The sequence below is a fragment of the Archocentrus centrarchus genome, chromosome 7, assembly GCF_007364275.1.
Source record: "Archocentrus centrarchus isolate MPI-CPG fArcCen1 chromosome 7, fArcCen1, whole genome shotgun sequence".
Lineage (NCBI taxonomy): Eukaryota > Metazoa > Chordata > Actinopteri > Cichliformes > Cichlidae > Archocentrus > Archocentrus centrarchus.
Window position 1 is genome coordinate 27,109,685 of NC_044352.1, and position 17,153 is coordinate 27,126,837.

Consider the following 17,153-nt stretch of genomic DNA (forward strand, 5'->3'; position numbering starts at 1 on the left):
ATGCAGGCACAGGTCTGACTTTGGCAGCATGCCCATGTCTTATGTGCTATTTAAAGCAGCATTCCAGTTTAAGGAAAACATGGTCATCTGAAAGAAACAAAGTCAGGCAGCATTTGTGAATGTCGCATTATTTGCTGTCTGCAGTTTAATTTAAAACCACAATCCTAATACATCTGTTAGCTGTCAGAGAAGTGACAGAGTACAATTTCCAAATAAATGAGACTGATGACTACAGTGGATACAGAGCTCATGGATAAATTAGCAATTTCCTGTATCCTGACTGATAGAGAGAGATCTCGGCAGAGAGTTGACAGAACATCCTGCTATAGAGACAATTAAAGTCAGCAGTAAACTGCATTCGCACTAATGCATTATACTAGAACAGCATGTGAAATCAAGCAAATTATTTGACTGTTTCCAGTAATCTCACTGTTTGGACTTATGCTGAAGATGGTTACAACAGAACAGAATATTTCAGTACCATTTGTTTTATTTTTTTCATAGTCTATACTGCTGCTCGAGCTCTAAATGAGCGTTTCTTGAAATTAGCATGCAGGTGGTCTCGATTCTGTTTTTACCTTTAAATATTCTGGATATAAACTCTCCTCTTTACAAAACCTCCCACTTTTGTTAGCTTAATAATTCATAAATGAAGCAAATTTTGTTATATGTACATTTTCAAATGATGGCTCAGGCCTCTAATTCAGTTAGTTTAAATAGGAAAGGGAAGAGTAGGAAGAGAGCTATAACTTTGTCACTGGGACATAGAAAACTGACATAGTATAGAAGTGCCAATAAAATCCAATAAAAAAGCTTTAAAACTTTTGCATCAAAAAAATTGTATCAACATGACTGACGTGCTAATTCATCTCATTAATAAATAAAAGAAGAAAACACCCAAATAAACAAAAAACCCTGCACTCACATTCACCTTTACTAACAAGTACAGAGAAAGACCTGCCACCATACAGCTAATGCAGCAGTGCACAAACAAACTTGGCTTACCTGTTTCCCGTTTCAGCTGTTGATTGGCTCTTTTCACCCCCCCATAGATTTCTTTTCAGGATTGCTTGAGCACCACGTTGCCTCCTTTTTAGAATGTCTCTGGTCTTTTAAAACAGATCGATTGGATCGATTAATCTGAGGAAACCGTATATATGTAATTCTAGTAATGTATATTAATGCTATGGAAATATATGTTATGGTCAGTCTATCTTTTTAAAAATAAAATCCCAGCCCTCCTGGAGGTGTTTTGGCAGCCTATTATTGTTCATCCCCGGAACATTTTGTTCTGTTTTTACCCAAGCATCGCCATGTCCCCACAATTGACTGCTTGCTAAGCTCCCCTTTAGCAACCGTTTCAGACAGTGCTGAGGAAATTGTCTCCCTTCTTGCCAGAAACTATTACATTGTTTTGCCTAAAATGACAACTGTTGCTAGTGGGTTATATTTGCTGTGTTGAGCTTGTAAATTAATCTAGTGTTAGCTTCATGGGTTGGTTGACCCTCTCTGTTTTTTATCTGCTGTTTTTAAAAGGAGAACTGTCAAGTGGTGTTATGCACTTGATGTCTGCTGGGAAGTACATGTAAACCCACAAAATAAAGCAGCCCTTTGCTTGCAAGAAGCATGGATTACTACAGTATGCAGTATTCAAGTTAGTTGGGCAGAAAATGCCATTGCTTTTCCACTGTGGAATGTGGAATATCGCTTTCACTATAGCCCCGTGCATACTGATTCAACATGTGGAGCAATCCAAGGCTTGACAGGCCTGCTGCGTTGTCACAGGTGCAGTTCCGCCTCGTCTCTGTGCCTCTACAAGAGCTGAAGTCGCTCTGTTTTACTGTGCTAATTAGAACATCAACATAAGGAAATGCTAAGCTGCTCCTCTGGCAGCATATTGAAAACTCTACTGTTAATATATTGAATGAACCAGCACCCACTGACGACGCTTGACTGATGGCTTAGTAATTGTGGTTCAGAGTCTTACGCAGGCACGTGTTGTGTTTGGTGTTTGACAGTCCTTCCATTAGCTGAGTTATAATAAATATCACTCACTTAATGATCTTTTTTTCCTCTCTCTGTCTCAGCTGTCACTGTCAGGGGGATGGAGGATAAACAGTATGTGGAGCAGAAAGCAGTGACATAGGTTGTGGCTAGGTTTATTAAACGTGATGGTGTAGAACCTTCTCCTCTGTGCCACAGAGGATCTTATTTGGGTTTTAATTGGCTCGCCGGCTGGTATTTCCCCTAAGTGGCTGTTTGTGTGGTGTGTGTGCGGTTTCTGTGTTTTTGTGTGTGTTGCCTCGTTTTTGTGGGCCCCTGCAGGCTTAATGATGTTTGCTGAATGAAAAGTATCTTGTGAAGCTCTTCCCAATCAAATGCTCATCAGAATGTCTTCTTTACTGTAACACTATTCAGTGTATGTATGAGCCCCTCCCTCGGTTTTTCCTGTCTGCTGACATTACATAATGTGAGGGCGGAGACCTCCCATTGGTGTGGAAACCAGTTATATGTTTGTTTGGGTCTGATCTGAAATGTCATGCAAATGTTAATTAAATGTTAATCAAACATCTTAAGCAAAGTAATGTCATCAGGATTTGAAAGTGATATATTTAGCTCATCCGTGGCCTATTCTGAGGTCATTGCTCCCTGGGCCCCCCCCCCCCTCTCTCTTTCTCACAACGAGAAGTCGGGGCTGAGGCGAGTAAGGCTGCATGCCGCAGAGACAATATTTCGCCCGCCTAATTAAAATGAATGTCAGTTCTCCCCCCAGTGAGAAGTGCATCAATCTCCCCCTGCGATTGGCCCAGAGTGAGTTTTACCCTGTCAGTGCCTGCCAGCAGTGCCATCCTTCTCCAGACGGATGCAGCGCCCCGGCAGCCAGAGAAGCATTGGTGATGATGTTTGCTCATATAATGGTTTTCTTGTGAATGGCCTCCTCAGACTGCCCCCCCCTCCTTTTTTTTTTATAAACGTAGATGAGATTCAGTCCAGACTTGATTTTCATTTAAAATAGCAGTTGCATAAAGAGGTCAGTGGCATTTCAGAGACATTTGAAGCCCAAGCAGCTGTAGAAAAGTCTAAATGAGCTTTTCCTCTCTCCTGTTCCATATAGCACATTACAACTAGGGCAGATTAGACAAATCTGAGTGTGTAGCATATCAGTGTATCAACGCACTGAAGATGAAAATATTAAACCATTAATTTTGGGATATCACATTGACAGGTTTCGGAAAAGGTGTTTGGGTGCTGTAAACTCTCATGTGTACCCAGTGTCATTAACTTTCAGGAAGTGATTATGTAAGCTTATCAAGCTTATCTCGAGGTGGTTTTAATTTTCTTGCGAAGAGATACAAATGATCTGGTGCTTTGATGGGGAATTGATAATCATCTGCAGCACTTCATATTGTTGCTGTCAGTTAGATGTGTCTGTATTATTTTAAATGAGAAAACTACTGATTGTGTTTCCACTCACCAGACTTTAATGAGGCGTATGTCATTGGGTGAGTTTTTCCTCACAGAAGACTCAAATGGTTCATCACTTAATGAGGCTGGTCCGAAGTGGTGGACCAGCCAAGTGATGCTAACGTCTGTAAAACTACTAGGGAGAGGATTAAAACTCCCCCTTCCTGATCAAATGTTTGAGCATCTGATCTGTGCCTAAACTATAATTTTCCTAAAAGCCAGAAAATGTCTGTTAATGGCTTTAAATGTTTCATTACACTTTTTTTTTTTTTTAAAAAGGTTCCAGAAAAAAATCAAATGTTTAATCATCATAGCTATGTCCGTTTCCTGTCTGAGACATCTGAGAGCTAATAAAAGACGTCCACATCACAGTAAATTGGCCTGTCATGAACACCTCCTTGCAGTTTTGCCCGTCAACAGTGGGCGCTGAAAAGCAACACAATTCTTCCCAAGTTTGATTTGGCCTTGGTGAGCTGAATAGAGCACAGAAGCCTGCTGGGTTCATTTGGACTACTTGTGCAGATGGATGAAAATGTGAGTGGTTTAGTGCTCTTAAGTTAATGATCTCTGTGCATGTTCTCTCACTTCCTTCAGGGCTTCTCATTGTAGAGAATAAGTAGCGGGAGCTGTGGGCCGGTGCCTGTCACAGGGTCTTGGCTGAAATAATGACTTGAACAGTCCAACAGACTGCAGTAATGGTAATAACTGTCAGACTTTGTCTCCTATCAATGCTCACATCCCCCTAATTTAGGATTAATTCCTGCCGTTCTCTAGAAAGCCCAGAGTCGATGAATGTCTTGCCATTTTTCTTTGAGCTTTTCCGAAAATATGTTTCTGCGCACTGCTTTATCGCGGCTTATCGCAAACTTGCCTCTTTCATATTAGGACACATTAAAGGACTTAAACGAGCATAGCAGGAGCTGCTCTGTCTTGGTGGATGTTTCTTAAATTAGTGGTGTTTTTTTTTTTTTTGCTTTTTCTTTACATGTTCTTACTTTTTCTGAGTTAATAAGTGGTAGTAAATTGGACTGGTAGTGTATGTGCTTCCAGTTCTTCTTGTCTGCTGGGATATGTGTGTTCAGCTCTCTTTGATGTACAAAGCTCGCCTTCTGTCACCTTATAATAATTTCCTTTTCCCACCCTGTCTTTTCCTCAGTGTCCCTCAAAAGTTTGATGATTACTTTTCTTGCTCCAGGTTACAGACGTGAGATCTTTGTTTCCGCTGTGTAGTACGTTTGAGAACAGACACCCTTATTTGTCTAGAAATGCTGCAGCGTTACATTTTACACTTCTAAACAAGGTTGATGGGTTCTTCCCTTAGAAAACACTTTACCGGTTGGAGCAATTATGTGTGCAGTGACATCGCTGTTATTGTTTTCAGTACAACTTTATGGAAAAGTTTGCTGCTTCCTTGTTTTTGCCCGAGGCTTTTGTTTCTATTTTTTCTCCCCAGTGCACCATTGAAACAAGTGCCGGGTCGCTCTCTGAGTGAAAGTTAATGACTCTTATTTTAAATGTAGCCTTTAACACTCAAATCAACAGTGTAATCACACTTTGGGGAAATTGGCTATTGATCATTGTGCCTTGTCCAACATAATGACCAACAGCACAGCAAGCACTTCGAAAAGCAACTTTTAATTCAAATGACAAATCCTTTGATTAATTCAAATGTTTCCTCCCCAAAACAGTGCAAGTCCAAAAAGTCATACTTTATTGCCACTGAAATATAATGTAATTGATTTGATGTCTGTCTGCTGCCACCAGCAGGCTTTGCGATTGATTAGGTCTCACTGACATACTGTGGTGCTCAGGATAAGTCGATCCATCTGACCCTCTTGGCAACTTTCTTCTCACCAGAGGCCTTTAACACATGCGTCAGCTGACTGCCTCCTACAGTGCTGTGCTCTTACCACAATGCCATTAAAACCCTTACACCTGCGTGTAGATGTAACATTGGTCTCGGCTGTCATATAATCATGGAAATGAATATCGTAGAGCTTAAGCGCCTGCCTTTTGAATTTCGATGACTGTCTCTGTAGAAGGATTACATGCATAATGTGAATTTTCTGCCTGGCTTTGAATGAAACTCTTATCCTGTTTGTTTACTCAAACCTCAAGAGTCTCTTTGAGATTCCTTCAGTCCTATTGTTTGCCACCCCACGCTGTTAGTGCTTTTTTTTTTTTTTTTGCAGTTCATATGTAGATCGCAGTGTCCTGAAGCATTTTAAAACTGCTGTACTGAAGCCGTGACAGTGATTCACGCTTTGCGTCTCAGAGAGAGTTATTGCTCAGTGCGATATCTTTCATTGCCATTGTTGTAATCACCACAATTCCATTTTTGTAAAACTGCCAAAAAAATAAAAGCGCCTCCTTTTGACCTTTTAATACGTTATTACCTCTCATAGATCTGTACTTCATAGTTGTAAGTGTGATGGGTGTTTAGCTCACTTCTTGTTCCTTTTATACTTTCTTGCAGTTACTCGGTGCAATTTTGAACATGGACTCAGTTTCCTATGATTGGAAGACTGAAAGTGTGTGATAAGCATTGAGTGCTGGACAGATAAAACCTTTTTCCAATGCTGTGGCCGTCCCTTTAGAAAAGGCCCCCTGATTGGTCTTTTGTCTCTCTTATTCTGTCAGAGCTCAGCCAGCATTTTTGCTCCCGAATCACTCCTGCAATATATTCACTGAATAATACAAGAAGTGAGCGTCGGGTCATGTGCGAGACACTCATTTTGTTCTTTCCCTCATGTTCTGTGGGAGCACAGAGATGTTACAGGCACATAGTGTGAAAAGAGAGACACATTAGATAAATTGCCTCACAATTTTTACTGGCTACTCCCTGTGCCATAAAATGATCTTTCTCTAGTCTAGTCATTTTAACACAATCATCACTTTGAAAATAGACTTGTTTGATTTAAAGTTTCGTACAAAGCATCCTATTAATTCAACCCCATGAAATGGAAAAACAGGGCAATGCCTCAAGGGGGAATACACTGCACTCTGTTTTATGTCTGCCATATATTTCTGGAGTTACAATTCAAAAAAAAAAAAGTGTTGTTAATGTCTGTGCTACTTGAGGGTAAAATTATAGTTTGAAGCCAACTCTTATAAAGCGTGGAGTATTGATCAGCAACTTTGGCCACTTGAGGTATGTGAGGATTTAAAGAGTTTCATGGATGGGAATTATAGACATTTAATGAGAGGACTGGGTACACGCCTGCTTAATTCCCTCTAAAGTGTCACACAGGCGACAACCATAATGTTCATATGACTGTGAAATTGGAATGTATCTCAACCCAAACACAAAAGCCATGCTGGAGTCTGAATGTTGGTATGTCAATATTAAAGATAAGGAAACAGCAGTTAGAGAACCTAATAAACCCCGCAGGTTTAGAAGGTGTTCATTTATTGTATATTGTGAAAAAAAAGAATATTTAAATTTGCTGTCAAGCAAGAAGCTGACATGAATTTAACCTTTACACCTTTACCACATGTAGTCCCTGCTGCAGTGCACTTTCACTTGTAGTATTTAAAATGTCAGCTCCATTAAGCTATCTGAACACTTCACTTTGGGCTTTGTTATTTGGGCAGCAAAATTACTTTGCATAATTCATAGTAAACTGACATTTTGAAGCAGCCCTCAACAGAAAAACAAAGAGTGCGCTGGTTATTCATCATAAAAAAAAGATCTCGGTTTAAACTTGCATGACAGGGACCTCTTTTGCAAAGGTCGATGTCTCGTGGTGCTATAAGAAAAATCTCTTAAGGAGAAGACTGTGGTAGAGATGGCTTGGTCAAGAAAAGATACTGCAGTACCCCATTAACCATGAACACACGCATCACAATGTTTTACTAAAGCAGGGCACATACTGTACATGCGCCTTTTAGGCTTGCTTCTCATTCACCTTACATGAAGTTACATTATGCCAAACTAGATTGTAGATCGATTAATTGTAGTGGAAACGTCAGCTTTTAAAGTGGCAGCTAATTAAATAATGTGTATGCAGTCATTGCTGTGACAGTCACCCTAGCAAAGACACCCCTCAAACATCAGACAAAGCCAGCATTAACGCAACACGTGTGTGTCAGTGTCGTACTCACGGACACTGCTAGTGAATGTTCAGATTTACTTGCAGTCTCCAACTTTCTAAAAACAGCACACTGACTTGTCTGTGCAAGGGTATTCCACCAGCTTTCATATTTACAGCTTAAGGCTTTGAGCACGAATGTATCAGAATTGGCAAATCAGCTTTTTTAATGGCACACATACCCGACCACAGCTTCTCTGGCTCCGGTTTCCTCTCTGACAGCAGGTATGCAGGCCAGGCTGAATGTGAACCTTCCTCTTTCATTTAAATAGAGACATTATATCACACTTGTTCTTGTTCTGAATCACTAGTTGATATTGTGAAAATAGAATAATATGAATGTGTGCGCTTGCTGGTCGGCTCTGAGTCTGCGGTTATCGTTTCAGTGCAAAATGTTCGATCAAAACGATTTAATTTGCTGTAAGTGCTTTTCATTTTTTTTATTATGTTATAATTCACTGAAGCCAAAAAGCATGGGTAGTACTCAGCACTGTGCTTAGTTAATTAAGAGAACACGCACATCCACCCCACCTCCTGACGAGTCGGTACGACTTTATTCAGCAGGTTTTGTGAACACATCACCTCCTAAAGGAGAATCTCTGCCATAATGTATGCCTTTTTTTTTTTTTACATGTCATATTCCTCTTCTCCCACTACACATTTCCTGTAAGATATAGTAGTCTTAACTGATTTGGGTTACACAACATCTCAGTTTTTCAAAGCACTGAGCTTAATTCTTGTGTTTATATGCGCTACCTTAGGCGTGTCTGTCATTAACCCCAGAGCACTAATGTCGGGGCATTTTCACCCATGTGAAAGTGATAGTGTTACAAAACTCACATTACTGTTCTGGGGTTTATGAAATTCCAACCAGCTTTATCTGTAGCTTTCAGTTACAGTTCACAATCTTCCTCCATTGAGGGAGTTTTTAATCACATAGCCAAATCCTATCTACAGAGAAACTATCCGCTTTCTGTTAATGTCAGTGCATAAAAATTGGATGCAGTTCCACGAGAGGGCACTCATGAGATAGTGCTGTATGAATTGGTGTGAATTAAGTGACTAAAACCCCACATCTGCTTGCAGACAATCTGAATTTTTTGACAACTCTTGAAGCTAAAAGATTACTACAGGTGGAAACTTCAGCAGCGATTGTTAGGAGTCAAATCTTAAATCTCAAAAACAGTCATAATTGCCTTGGGTTTTTTGGCAGCCTTTTGCCTTTATTAGACAGTAGACAGGAAAGCACAGAGAGCGAGAGTGAGAGAGTGGGGGATGATACACAGCAAAGGGCTCAAAGCCGGGCCACTGTGTTTCAGTCTTGCCGCATATGATCACCTGCTCACCCCGTGAGCTAAACTGGCGCCGAAAGTTCCATAAGACCTACAAGGTCACACGGTAACCTGAGAGTCATATTAAACATGATGTGTCACTGTGAACTCTGCTGAAATACAGTCTTTCGGTACTGGAATGTGAATGAACTCATTGAACTCTCCCAATTCTGTGGTGGCAAAGGGGAAATCTACACAAATGGCACTTGTGATGCTCACTGAGCTATCTGTTGTCCCCTGATGTCTTGGCAGGATTTATCCTGGTGAAGACTTTTTTTTTTTTTTTTTTGGCTGCTGTCTTTTCATATACTGAAATAAAAAGTGACTTTGCGGACAGTGACAGCTGTCACAAAGTTTGGACTTTCAGTTCTGGGTTAAATTTGGGGGAAACAAGTTTGTGTCCTCCAGACTGGCACCAATGCTCCTGCCTGAACGAACGATGGAGTGAGACATTTCATACAGAATGAAGAAAGATTTAAATAATCATAGACTAAATATCATTACTTTTTCTTATCAACCCCTTTAAGAATGGTTTAGATTGGTTTGCTGATCATGTGGCATAAAATCGCATGTAGTTTGTTGTCTATTATACCACCACCATTATACCGTATGGCATTAGAGAATAAAGACACTACTCACATGAATGCTGGCCTATAGTGCCAGATTATGGTGTTACATGAAAAAAATCTCTGGAATTTGATGCATTCAGCAAACTATTATATGGTCCGCTTTGTATTGAAACAGTGTGGGCTAGCAGGCTTGTTGTGTATTCTGTACCGTCGTGCCTATGATTGATTACAATCGTCCGAGGCTGACCAGCTTATTAATCTATTCAGCAAAACCACGAGTCCCTCTGTGGATGATTTAAAGCAGAATGATTTTTACTTTTCCTGGGATGGCTGAAGTAGAGCCTCTGTGGCGCTGATTGTAAATCATGTTCAAACACAGCAAAGCTGCTTCTAAACTGTGTGTGCGACGTGGGATTTAGAGAATACTCGGTGCTAATGACAGCACCACCATGCCGCCCAATTTTAAGGCTTCTCGCAGTTCATTTTTGCGATTTAGAGATAAGGAATTACAAGTTGGCAAATTTAATTATGTTTTTATTCTTGGGTTATACTTGGAGACTGTTAATGCTCTGCTTCATAAATTAAATAATGTTATCAATTGATCACAGTTAAACACTGTAAAAGGCTGTAATTATTCAGTTAGAAGAAAGAGGAAGGACTACCTGCAGTATAGCAACAGTTAATCAAAGAGTTGCATGTATGAAAACATCATATCAATGTCTGAATTTTCTATTTTTGTCATTTTCCATCACACAGCTTTCTGCTACCTCTATTTCCCGAGCTGCCTTCTTGCACTGCCTTCGTTGGGGGATTTGGTGTCCCTTCCGGGAGCCAGCTGAGTGGAAGGGGGAAGAGATACAGCTTGTACTGCAAGGAGGTGCAAAGCCAAACCCTCATGGAGCCATGGTCTACAGCACAGAGGTGTCTGCCAAAGCTCAGAGCCCTGCACCAATCTCAGCTCCAGGCACAGCTCAGGTAATACAATAGCACAGAAGAACGCCTTTGTCGAAAGAGTAAAATGTAAAGAATCCACTGAAAGGTGTTTAGACAAGATGCTTTTTCAGCAGCCTCCAGTACACACAACAATGCTTCCCTGAATTCAAAAGCTTTCACATTATCTATATTCTTGCTTGTCTTTATGCTAGGCCCCCCAAACAGTACCCCTTCAAGGTCAGGTTTTATCACCCTTGAAAGCTCTGCTCTGAAAATCCTCACCACATTTTATGTAGACAGCTGTCTGCAAGTGATGCTGTTTTGGTGACAGTATCAAAAATTTCAAAGGACGCCCAAGTCGTCATAATATGACTTAACTTTTCACGCCTTACGGTGGATTGCAACTCTGCTTGGGTGTTTGGAAAAAACTGCATGTCACTATCATGTCCTCCTTCTCCTGTCAGCTTTTTCACTCATTTCCCTGTAGAATCTGAACTCTTCATTCTCTAGCTTTTCTTTTTGTTGGGTTACTGAAATGTCTGAAACTTTCTCCTCTCAAGGAGGTCTCAGAAGCGAAGGATATGATCAAATTCTGGCTGTCATCCAGCTCGGAAAGGAAGGCATCCAGCCCAAAGCCATCCCTGAGGACAAAACAGGAAGATGCGCCTCGTCAGAGAAGCTCACCTTCATCACCTTCACAGGGTAAATATCATTATGAAATTCATAATGGCCTTTTAAACAAATATTAATTGGGAAGCTCATACAAAGAGTTTTCCTCCACAAAAGAGATAAAAGGCTATTCACCCCTTGCAGCTACAATTTAAAAAATTATTATTTTTCTTTGACTCGAAAGTCTGTCTTTTTTTTTGTGCGTGTGTTTTTGGGTGCAGCTTAAGAATGCAACAAGAAAGCAACTGGCATCAAACTAGTCTGTCCTGTGCATAATATGCTGCACGCATTTTTGGAGTGTTATCTCCTTAGGGCTGCTCCGCTCTCTGCATGATCAATACACTTTATGATTGGAGTCTGAGGGGAATAAAGGGATAAACCCAAAGTGCTAAGTAAAGACTTTGGCTGTCCATTAGGACCTCTTTGATGTTAAACCTGCATTACTTTGTAAAATCATGTTACATCTACTCCGAGACGAAAGTCAACTTGAATACAGACACACGTCCAGTGTGGTGTTGTAAAAACACTACACTTGAAGAAGAATTATTATCTGAAATCTATGGGAGACCTCCACAACAGCAAAAGTGGTGGTATAAAGATAAGTTACAGGGGGAAAAAAAACTTTTTCAAACTATATTTTGGGTGAAAGTCAGCAACTTCTTCTTTAATCGGATTAGAGTGCTGGTTCTATACATGCAGTTTTTATGTTCCAGTCACTAGTGAAAGGAAATTCAGTCCATCCATCCATCCATCCATTGCTGCTTATATGGGCTAAGGCCCAGCCTCCAGCCGGCCACCAGGCGCTCTGCCATGACTGCCCCCTGGGCCTGGCTCCAGGGTGGGGCCCTGGTAACCCCATGTCCCTTGATTTTTTATTTTTTTTTCTTCATCACAGGGGTTTTTATGAATTGCCCTTAGTCTAGCCCCTCACCCAGGACCAATTTGCCTTGAGAGACCCCAGGAGCAAATTTCCCTGGACTACTTAGCTCCTGGGATCATGCAGGCGCACAAACCCCTCCACAGCAATAAGGTGGCACTTCACAGAGCGGGACATTAAAGCTAATTAACATAATCCCTCAAAATAACTGCCCAAATAAATGCCCAGAGGCGTTTCAAGATGGTTGCTGAGATGTAAGGCCTTACTCTTCTCTTTTGGTGAAAACACCAATATCGTGGTAGTGGCATGCTTACAGTACGTGTATCATAAAATCTTTTACATTCTTGAGCTTGTCATGTATTTGGGATGAAACATTCCAAATTCAGGTTATATGCTTTTCCATGAACTTCTAACAGTTGTTTTAGTTTTGTATTTATCCGTCTTTGTAGAAAGATCTGGAAACTGATGGTTTCTGGTGTTCAGATCTCATGCACACTTGCTACAATCTCAACAAACCGTTGACAGGTCTGGAAAGAAGCCCTTCCTGATGCAGGCTCCACATCTTTCAAGGGAAAATATTTGATTGATGACTGACTTTATTCAAAGCCCGTGTTTAGACAGTGCACAATGTCTTTGTGCTTTTTCAGACACTTATTTTCAAATGTCCTGCAGACATTGATAAACCTGATGTGATGGAGACCGGGCTGCAGAATACCAATGTTGTGCTAAAAGCGCAACATATTTCTAAACACCTTTATGATTCATAACACCCATACATAAGTAACAGTAACACACTCTTACTGCAAGATTCCCTTTCTTGAGGTTCTTGTTCTGGGAAAGCTTCAGTGTGCATTTGAAAAACAGTTGTGCAGCACTAATATGTCAGCCACACATATTGGCTCTTCTTTGCTTTCTGTAAGTGTAATGACTAAGAGTGTGAAATTAAGGCTGAACCATTCCCCTTCTTTGTCACATTTGTAGGGGGTTATCAGTGAATGCTGCTCGATTTCTCCAACAGAGGCTTTTCTTTTTTTTTTATTTCCATCTTTCCCAATTAAGCACGGATGTTCCAAGATCCTCCAAAAATAACTGCTGAACCCTGAGCTTTGGAGGCCTCCCACTGAAACAAAGTTCTGATTAAATATTCCACATCCTGCACGCAGCCAGAGATAAATGATGTGCCACTGCCTGCATCTCTTATCGAAACCCAAACTGCTTATTTGCTCTGTGTCTGCCAGTGAATTGATTAAAAGTGTAGTAAACACTACATACAGCCACTCAATCCCAATGACAGCAGAAAAACGTGAGTGGACCCAGACTGTACAGTCGATGATTTACCTCCCTAATGATGCTGTTAACTTTTGAGACAAGATTGTGGTTGATCAGGGGTCTACTTCATCGGTGTGTGGAGAAAGCTTCTGGCAGCATTGTATTGTCAGTAATGACATTTTAATCAGTGTTCACGCGTCTTCAGAGGCTTGCCCAAGAAGCCTGAGTGATTTGGGCTGGTGTTCAGAGGAGAATGAGATCATGAATCACTGCCATTCTTTGATTTAGGCAACGTGATCATCCTCGACTTTGTTTTCTCCAAGATTGCATTTGCATGGATTTAAAGACATCCCAGAAAACGGTGCTTTAAACTGCGCATAGCTTATTTAAATGCATACACCATTCACACCATTGATGCATTTATGTATGTCAGAAAGAAGCAAAGCACTAACCCGATCTTAAAACGATTCTGTAACTTATTCATGATGACTTTACATTACAATGTTGGAAATTCTGAAGTCCGTACGTTTTTATTAATCTATAATTTAACTCCTGAATCCCTGGTTGTTTACGTGACCATAATGCATCACTCTCTGTCGCTCCTGATGAGCCGAGATTAAGATCAGAGAGCAGATCTTGCTGGTTTGTCACAGATGTTCCTAAATTAATTTTAATGAGCCATCGTCCTTACATATCTGTAAATCTTTAGTGCTCATAAAGGTGGCTGAATCCACCAGTCACACATGTGGTAGTTCACTCATCTGTCAAGAAGGCCTCTGAGGGATCACAAATAAATGGCTAATTGCACATTAGTCCAGCTAATGAGGTGATACGCACTCTCCATGGGCTCGAGAAGTAAAACAGTGAGAAAGCCCTAAAAACAAAATGGCTGCTGGGGGGGAGGGGGCATGCCAGAGCACATTTGTAAAAGGGAGCCAGCCAGCGCCGCACCATGTCCACTCTGTGTGCACGTAGTCCGAACAGATGGGAGCTACACTAAGACACCCCAGGCAAGCTGAAGCAATTTCCAAAAGGCCAGTCAAGCCCAGCGCAGAGAGCGAGAAAGAGTGGGAGAGGAGGACAAAGGGATGCTAGAGAGCCTTTCATTTCAGTATTACCATGGCTACGAACCAAAATCTCAGGAAGCATTGTTAGACTTTAAAGTCAGTGTGAAATTTAAATCCAACTCACCTCCCTTTCTGTGTGAAATTGGATAGATTTGTTAGGTTTGTAAATAGTTATGTATTCCAGTGCTCCGTGGGGTTATAGACTCCACTGTGTACTGTATTAAGTAAATATCATCACAGTGTACTTTTATACCTGGAGATGCCAGCTCACTGCAAATCCAATCAACAGGAAAGCAATTACAAAGATGACATTTTGCAGTCAACTCCTATTCCCTCTCACAAGCTAATATTCCACTGAATGTCTAACCAAACTATAAAATTAACTGTGCTAACCAGGTGCAGAAAGCATGTGGAAGTTATTACATTGTTGTTAATTAAGCTTGTTAAACAATGAACTGGAGTTGTTAGCACATTTCCAGATGAATACATACAAATGAAGACTTCAGCAGGAATACATTGTAAATGAAATGAAAGCGTTTAGAGGGTTATGCTTTTCTAGGTCGGCTGCCTTCATCTTCTTTGTTGTGCTTGTGCTTTTTAGGTCAGAAACGCATTCAGCCAGCTTTTGCTCCAGAATCTCCTCAAGGCCCTGGGGTAAGACACCTTCTCACCTATTGAATTTTACAGGTGACCTATAACACTGGCCAGCAAAGAACGCTTCTGTCTAAAGTTCTAAGTTAATACTTAAAACAAGTATATGCTTTTTTTAAGCTGTCTTTTGTACTCATGTTTAGTTCAAAAGAAACCTGTGTCAGTAGGTCCACAAACGCTTGTGCTCGGTTCATTTTTACTTGCACAAATAATTAGTCAAAAGGTCAGTCCATTACCTGTTCCAACCGTCCCTTATTTATACCTGCACTTTTTCTTTAACCTCTCTGAACTTTGCTCTGTCTCAGCTCTTTCCTAAGAAAAATATCCAAAGCTTTAGCTGGTAACTGTACAAATTCCCTCAATGGGAAATTCTTTCAAAACAGTCCTCCAGAAATGATGTATTTAGCATAGCTTTAGTTGGGTCATATGGGTTCTGTGTGCATGATATAATAAAGCTGCAATTTCTCATATTGTAGTCTATTATACTGCACTGTTGAATGTTTGGAAATGTTACTTAGATTAGCAGCAGAAAGGGGGGAAAACATACAGGCTGTGTTTTGCACAAACAATGGGTTTTTGATCCTGCGACCCTGGAGATGAAACTGTTTTTTATTTTGCTGTTATCTGAGTGAAGCACGAAAAAAAGCAAATGCACTTGTATGTACTTGTCGAAAGAAAGAAAGCATTATGATTTTAGTTAAGAGCTGACCTGGATAGATTCCCGCCTGGATCGAGAAGCCCCTCTCGCCGCCCTCTGTACTGTACATGGACACAGTTCCCCTTTCCATGCTCTTTCGACAAGGATCATTAATCTTGAGAAACCCACACTTAGGCTTTGTCTGGTTTGTCGACAAAGATTGCAGGTCAGGCCTATAAATTAAAAAAAAAGAAAGAAGAAAAAGTCAAGTAAAATGCATTAACTGACCCAGATCTCTCAACAACAGTGGGACCAGGAGGCGTAATTGAAGAGAGGCACGGGGCCTGTTTCAAATATCCCCTCCCTATTCTCACTCTGTCACAGTATGACACTGTGTGTGAAGTCACACTCAGCCATATGAAGCACCCTTCTTTAACGTGTAAGGTATGAATGTAGTGGCAGGCTTTAGGATGAACTTTCCTCTCATGGAAATATATGAAGAAAAATAAATCTTATTTTCAAGCATCTTTTTTTTTTTTTTTTTTTTTGCTAACATCTTCTCATTTCAATCTGAAACACTTAAGGTTGCATCCATCCAAAAAAAAAAAAGAAAAAAAAAGGTTGCATCCATTTGGAGTCAAATGACCACATCTTCCATTCTGTAGACGATTATATTTCATCCTACATAAAATGCAGTCTTTGGGTTTTTGACATCTGCATGATTACTGAGTTTGAGCAGTTAATGAAAAGTGAACGATGGAGCTTAAATGTGTGTAGAGCGTCTTACATGATGAAGCCCTGCACTGACACAAAACTCGATTTCATCAATTTATTCCGGACATGTCAAACACTCGGCCGCAGTGGTATCACGTTTGTTGACGCAGCATTTGCAAGTTGTCAGTCAGTCAGCGTCAATGCGGGCTCACTGTTAGATGGTGTTAAAACCTGCCTCTGCTTTGTTTGGGATGACATTTAATGTGACTGACACTCAATGCAACCACACAAAAGGAAGTGGAAATGAGTAGGAAGACGGTTTATGGAGCAGTTTAAGAAAGTTATAATTTTTTTTCAAGTACTTCAAAAATATTTTTTCCTTTTACTTTGATTCACATATAAAATTGAAGAAAGACTGGATATATTAAAATATTTTGCCGTAATCTGCTAAATGCAACTGTATGCATCTAAGCCTGGCAAAGGAAAAATTGAGCCGAGCTCTTCCTCTTGGTGTGGCTATTTTAAAATTGATCTTCTCGGTGGAAAAACAGCAGCATATCTGCACATGCCAATTATAGAGCATTTAAATCACCACTGAAACAATGGAAATAGAGGTAATACTGATGATAATTATGCCTAGTTGCACCTAATCAGATTAAATGTCGCATTTGCATCAGAAACACGAGCTTCCGAAAGACAAGTGATATAGTGTTAATCAATTCTAAACAAAACAAAAGTTATACATTTAACTGCACCATCATAACCCATTTGATGGCTGTGGGTCACAGTGACTCGTGTCCAGTTTTTAGTAAAATATCAACACTATTAACACTGACTGTATATATTACAACCATATTTAATATGGTTACTCTAGAGCTAC

General features: G+C 40.4%; 1 protein-coding gene across 1 annotated transcript in view; it reads left to right on the forward strand.

Moving 5' to 3' along the window:
* Positions 1-17,153, forward strand: part of nphp4 (nephronophthisis 4) — a 171,704-nt gene that overhangs the window by 73,548 nt on the left and 81,003 nt on the right. Inside the window, exons 9-11 of the mRNA XM_030733604.1 lie at positions 10,213-10,431; positions 10,950-11,091; positions 14,873-14,925. Coding sequence (XP_030589464.1) covers positions 10,213-10,431; positions 10,950-11,091; positions 14,873-14,925 — 414 coding nt within the window. The remainder of the gene's footprint in view (positions 1-10,212; positions 10,432-10,949; positions 11,092-14,872; positions 14,926-17,153) is intronic.